Genomic DNA, 5,684 nt, shown 5'->3' with positions numbered 1-5,684 from the left:
CATTTTGGAAGAAGCAAACTGGTATTTCATTGTTGATGCTTAACTTCGATATTATGTGTATGAAACCTTGTCTAAATGTGGCAATTTTCTTTCAAGAAAAAAAAAATCAAAAACTAAGCAAAAAAAAAAATATTTCTTTGTCAATATTAAATGGAAGGTTGCTGTTTTGATCTAGTCGTTTCCAGTGGAGCAGTTTATGAAATATGTTCTATAAGATGTACATTTTTTCATTGTAACATAGAAATGTAAATATTTGATTAAAAGTGCTGCATTTTGATGAATTTTTTCTAGCCATTTTTAAAGAGAAAAACTAGGAATCGAGTATTTTGTGTACGTTTATGATGTTTTCCATTTGCTCCTCTCCCTATTTAATTTTCAGTTCTCATTTAGGATTGGAATTTGTGAATGGTCTGTTTGAGATCATGCCTCCCCTTTCTCACCCTCCCTGTTTCTCCCCCTCCCCGCACCCCTGTGTCATGGAGAATAAAGCTGATGATTGTACCAGTCTTAAATTATTCATGATTCAATAAAATTGATGCTTATTTATTCAGATTTGTGGTTTCCCTGAACTTTTTGTCCCTTCTTAATTTGACATTTTCCATTTGGAGATGGGGAGTTTTAGTTCTTTGTTGTGAAAAGATATCAGCAGCCCTGAGACATTAAACCACTAAGATCCCCAACCCCAGCCCACCCCCACCATGCCCACTGACCTCAGTGTCCCTCAGTGCCACATCCCCACAGTTCTGGAACACCCCCAGGGACGATGGCTCCCCCACCTCCGTGGGCAGCTGTGCCACTGCATCACCACTCTTACTGAGGAGAAATATTTCCTAACATCCAACCTGAACCTCCTCTCGTGCAACTGAGGCCATCACCTCATGTCTTACTGCTGTTACCTGGGATAGGAGGGCTCCCACATCACCACAACCTGCTGTCAGGCATTTGTAGAGAGTGATAAGGTTTCCCCTGTGCCTCTTCTCCAGTCTGAACCATCCCAGTTCCCTCAGCTGCTCCCCATCACATTTGTGCTCCATATCCCTCACAGCTCCTCTGCCCTTCTTCTGGACACACTCCATGGCCTCATGTGCAGTCGACAACCTGCTTAACTGCGTCTTTACAGCTCATTCTCAAATCAACAAAAGAGAGATTTGCAGATAAAAGAGGCATTTGCAGGACAACTCAGAAAGGTGATTTACCTATTGGACTTGTCTGCATCTCGTGACAAGCCTAGAGAATGATGTTGGCTAGGCCTTGCCTACACTGTATTAGAAGAAAATGCCTTGGCTGCCCATTGGCAGTCGTTAAGTCTTCTAGAGGAATTCTGTTTTGTAGGCTGTCTTGTTCTGCTGTTTTTTTCCTTCTTTACTTTTTCCTTCTGAGTCACAATCATAGAATCATAGAATCGCCAAATTTGGAAAAGACCTACAAGATCATCTGTCCACCCATCACCAATAGTTCTCACTTAACCATGTCCCTTGGCAACATCTAAACGTTCCTTGAACTTGAACTATTGCTATTTATTTTAATGGTACAGCACTGCAAATTAAGTCAGAGCGGATTGTCAGCAATGGGGTTTCACCTATCCCTTAGCAGCAGTTTTCCAGAAGCAGGAATAATTTTGGGCAAGCTCTAATGGGTTTCCATATTTGGTAAAGAACTGCATGTTTTAGAGTTGGCCCTGTAAGGCACTTTAGTTCTGACCTTGGAGAGTGAATCAATACTGCGCCAGCACCAAAATGCTTAATCTCTCTCAGGAACTCTTTCTTCCCTTTTTCAGCCTCCCACATTCCTTCCCCATGTTCTTTCTTTCTCTGATGCATGCTCTCTTGTATGTTCATCTTCACATATTTTTTGCTTCATCTCACTCCTTCCTTAACCTTTATTTCCAACATCCTATTTTATTCCTACTTTACGTCCTGCCCAGCTCCACCTCATAATTTCTCGGTGCCTTAGGATCAGTGCTGACTTCCTTTCCGCACTGGAAGGGGAAATTCCCTGGGATCACTTTATGCAATCAGTCTGCAGACTGCGGTGTGTGCTTACATCCCTTGGCCACCCCCCATCAGAGGGATGCTGAGCCCCATGGCAGCCAGCCCTCATGTGCCCACCGGGCTGCGCTCACGCTCCACTCCTCGGCCTGTCAGCTGAGGAACAGCCCTGAACACATCTCCCCCGTTCAAAATCCCTTCTTTTGGAGTTTGAAGGATTTTATTCATTTATATCAGATTCAGTTGTGGTCAAAAAATGCAACAGCCCTGAAGATGCACAGTGAAGGTCATGTAGTAGCACTAGCTAGCAGAAGGGATGCTCTTTTAGCCCTCTTTTCCTCCCAAGCCAGGCGTTTCATGTCTGATGCACTGGTGAGGCAGCACCAGGCACTAGATCAGCTAAAATCAGAGCAAGTCAAGAAAGCAGATCGATTTTCTGCAATATTCTGTGCTTCACAGCAGCACTTTGGCCCCACAGTGTGTTCGGTGGGGGAGAAGGGGAAACACAGCCGGGAGCGAGACCGTGCTGAGCTGCAGCACTGTCAGCCTATGGGTAGGGAATGGAAGGGCTGCCCACTGCAACCTCTGGTGCTGGCAGCCACCATCTCCCTCTGCCCTGGCTGCTGCACAGCTGACATTGCTCCAGCCTCATCGCCACTCTGTTCTGCCTGAGTCACCACATGGAGGCTGTGAGCTCCCAAGACCGACCTGAATTTTTTGTGGGCCATTTTTTCCCCCAGAAATACTGTCCTGCTCAGTCTCTCATCTTGCCTGTGTTGTCTTGGTCTTTCCCCTCAAAATATCACAAGAAATGCAAACATAACCTGCTTGTGCTGAGGAGCTATGAGAAGGGGGAAGGAAAATTGAGCTGATGTTTACCATGGTCAAGTGGTATATCTTGATTATTGTTAGCCCCAGGCTTTTAATATTACATCAAAAAACAGGTCAGTCCTGGGTGTGAGTTCTTTTGGCTTTTCAAGGTCCACCGCGTAGTAAGGCAAGTGTAAGTAACCAGCATTGCCTCTTCTACCTCTAGCTTATGGGCTGGAGCCCATGGAGCCACCAAGCAGCACAATCTTTTAGGTAAAAAAGGTAGCCAGTTCTGCAGACCTTAATGAAAAGCAGCTTTTTTTTTTTTTCTTAACTGTTAGATCACTGAATCCATCTCCATGCTATTTTTGCATGTATTAATGTGAATAGTCCAAGTACTGGAAATCAACAGGTGCTGTAGTTCATACAGGAGTGGCTGATTAAAATTAAGCAAAGGGATGTTCAGATGCGTTGCTTCAGCTTTGTCTTATGAATATTATTTTCTTAGAACGGGTCCTTGTCTTTGTTTGCCTTACCTTATTAAATTACTGCAGTGTTGCTAAAAAGTGGTTTTATTTTGTTTCTCTATTTGGTCCCAGACTCAGCCTACACCAACCTGCAAATGGGAAGCATGCATTGCTGGATGGCCAAGCTTGGAAATCTACATTCTTTTATTTGGTAGTCATTCATTTTATTATATATACACATATTTAAAGTCTGTACATGGTAAAATACAAAATAAAAGTGTTTCTTTATAAGTTACACATTTAAGCAGCTACATTTGTTCGTAGTTCAGCCATCATTTAATTGAAAAAAAAAAAAAAAGGAAACCTTGTTCAGCCATTGTTACAGTCATTCACAATAACCTTGGTATAAAACATCCATACAGAGTAAGTGTACAAAATAGCGTACAGTTCATATAAGCTGTGCAAAGACAGCAAAGTTCAGTCAAAACCAAAGAGGGACATCCCCTTTCCTCTGTCCACAGCACATAGCAGAAGCCAAGCGGAAAGCAAGCACAGGCCTGTGGGCAGAAAAGTGAGTTAGACAGTGCTGCGTCTAGAGAAAGGATGCGTAAATTAAATAAAAAAACACCAACTGAGAAGGTCCCCATTACACAAGGCACACTGTGTTATACCTGAAGGCGATTGTGGTGGTTCCCGTGGGTCTGTGGCACGGTGAGGGTGAGGAGGGGGCAGTGGTTTGTCTGCACATCTCATGGACATCCTCTGCCTTGGGATGAGACGATCACCAGATCAGAGCAATCCTCAGGTTCTGAACTCTTGGTAGTAGCTGGGAATTCAGTTGGAAGGTGGGAAAATGGCCACAGCTCATGTAATTTGTTGGCATTGGTGGTGTTTTGTCTGGAAAAAATATTTCCCTGCTATAAAGGAAGGAACTGTCTGCTCCTTGCTTTCAGGCTGATGCAGCTAATTGAGCAAATATTGGTTGTTAAGCAGAGAGGAATGGTTTTGAAGAGGTCAACAGACACCGTGGTGTGAAAACCTTCTCGTGGGACAGAAAAATCAAGAATACCTGGAGCAGGAATGCTTGTGGCCATGTGATAGGGAACCTGCCCTGGAGAAGCATGTGGACATGCAGGTGGGACATCACCTCTTCAATTTATAGCCCTCTGTTATGTACACCTTTGCAATGTGACGGTAGGAGCAGGTGGGCAACCTAAGAGACCGTTATCTCTTCTTCTTCTTCCTCCCCTTCCTCATCCTCTTCCTCTGAGTCCGAGCAGTCTGAGGGTTTGCTGGGGCTGCTGGAGTGGGATGGAGAGGGAGGTGTCTGGGGACCCAGCCTGTCCCGCAGGTGCTGCGGGGCTGGGTGGTAGGGCAGCGGGTGCCGGGGGCTGGGGGGACATGCCATGGGGCCTTCCTCCTCTTCCTCCTCCTCCCCCGAGCACTTCTTGCCAACGTCACTGAGGTCTGGGTGGGGGTTGAACTTGGTGGGTAGGGTTTGCTCTCTGCAGCCACCAGAGGAGAGGAGCTCTCTTTCTTTGGAGTTCCTCCACTTCATTCTTCTGTTCTGGAACCAGATCTTCACCTGAGGGTGGAGGAAGAAACCCAGAAACAACTCAGCTCAGTAACACGGGGAGCAGGGAAGGCCTTCAGTCGCATCTCAAGGAAGGGGCACGGAGGGCTCACCTGTGAATCCTTGAGGCCCAGCTTGGCCGCCAGCTTCTTCCTGTCGGGCTTGCTGATGTATTTCTGCTTCTGGAACATCTTCTCCAGCGCCTTGCGCTGCACATCAGAGAAGACGGCGCGGCGCAGCATGCCACGGCGCGGCTTACCGCGGGCGGCCAGCGGCCACGAGAAGGTGCCAGGGATGGGCACGACGGCAGAGGCAGCTGCAGGACAGGAGAACGGGATGAGCGTGGACCACGGCCGTCAACCCAGAGCCCACAGATCCAGGGCCCGAAGGGAATTTTACGCTCAAATGGCCATTGCCTTTCAGTGGGCCATAACTGGGATTAAGGCCATCGACTCAAACGTGGGAAATGGCTCGATGGTGGCCTGTTTTGTTGGGGGATTCAAAGGGCTCCGGCCTCAAAAGGCGAGGCGCGGCACACCGGCTGGGGTGGAGGTGTGGGAGAAAAGCTCTCCCTCTCGGCTGTGGGTTTTTTTCAGAAGCTTTTATCATTTCAGGCATTTTCTTAATGCTTGAGATGAAAATGAGGACTTTTCTGGTCAGAACAAAACCGGCCCCTTTGGACTCAGTTTTGATCAATCAGTATTCATTTTTTTTTTTTATATTAATCTCTCTCCCTCCCCCCAAGTTGGAGAATTCAATCCGAAGACATGAAAAGTAACAGCTAATTAGCACACTGCCTGGCTCCCCGTGGCATTTGTATGATAAAAAGGGCAGAGTTTCGTCTTA

The 5,684-nt window shown here is 46.4% G+C and overlaps 1 protein-coding gene across 3 annotated transcripts in view; it reads right to left on the bottom strand.

Annotated features, from left to right (window-relative positions):
• Positions 1-3,451: 3,451 nt before the first annotated feature.
• Positions 3,452-5,684, bottom strand: part of DBX1 (developing brain homeobox 1) — a 3,499-nt gene continuing 1,266 nt past the window's right edge. Inside the window, exons 3-5 of one of the 3 annotated variants that reach the window (XR_793520.3) lie at positions 4,952-5,154; positions 3,937-4,850; positions 3,452-3,822 (exon numbers count right to left, since the gene is read on the bottom strand). Coding sequence is in view for 1 of the 3 variants with exons in the window: in XM_010710725.3 (XP_010709027.1) it covers positions 4,479-4,850; positions 4,952-5,154 (575 nt within the window). In the remaining 2 variants the exon portion in view is untranslated. Of the gene's footprint in view, positions 4,851-4,951; positions 5,155-5,684 lie in introns of all 3 variants that reach the window. The other 2 variants (XR_793521.3, XM_010710725.3) reach the window with 2 other exon arrangements.

Source organism: Meleagris gallopavo, chromosome 5 (genome assembly GCF_000146605.3).
Source record: "Meleagris gallopavo isolate NT-WF06-2002-E0010 breed Aviagen turkey brand Nicholas breeding stock chromosome 5, Turkey_5.1, whole genome shotgun sequence".
Classification (NCBI taxonomy): Eukaryota; Metazoa; Chordata; class Aves; order Galliformes; family Phasianidae; genus Meleagris; species Meleagris gallopavo.
This window is presented reverse-complemented; position numbering and strand designations above follow the sequence as displayed.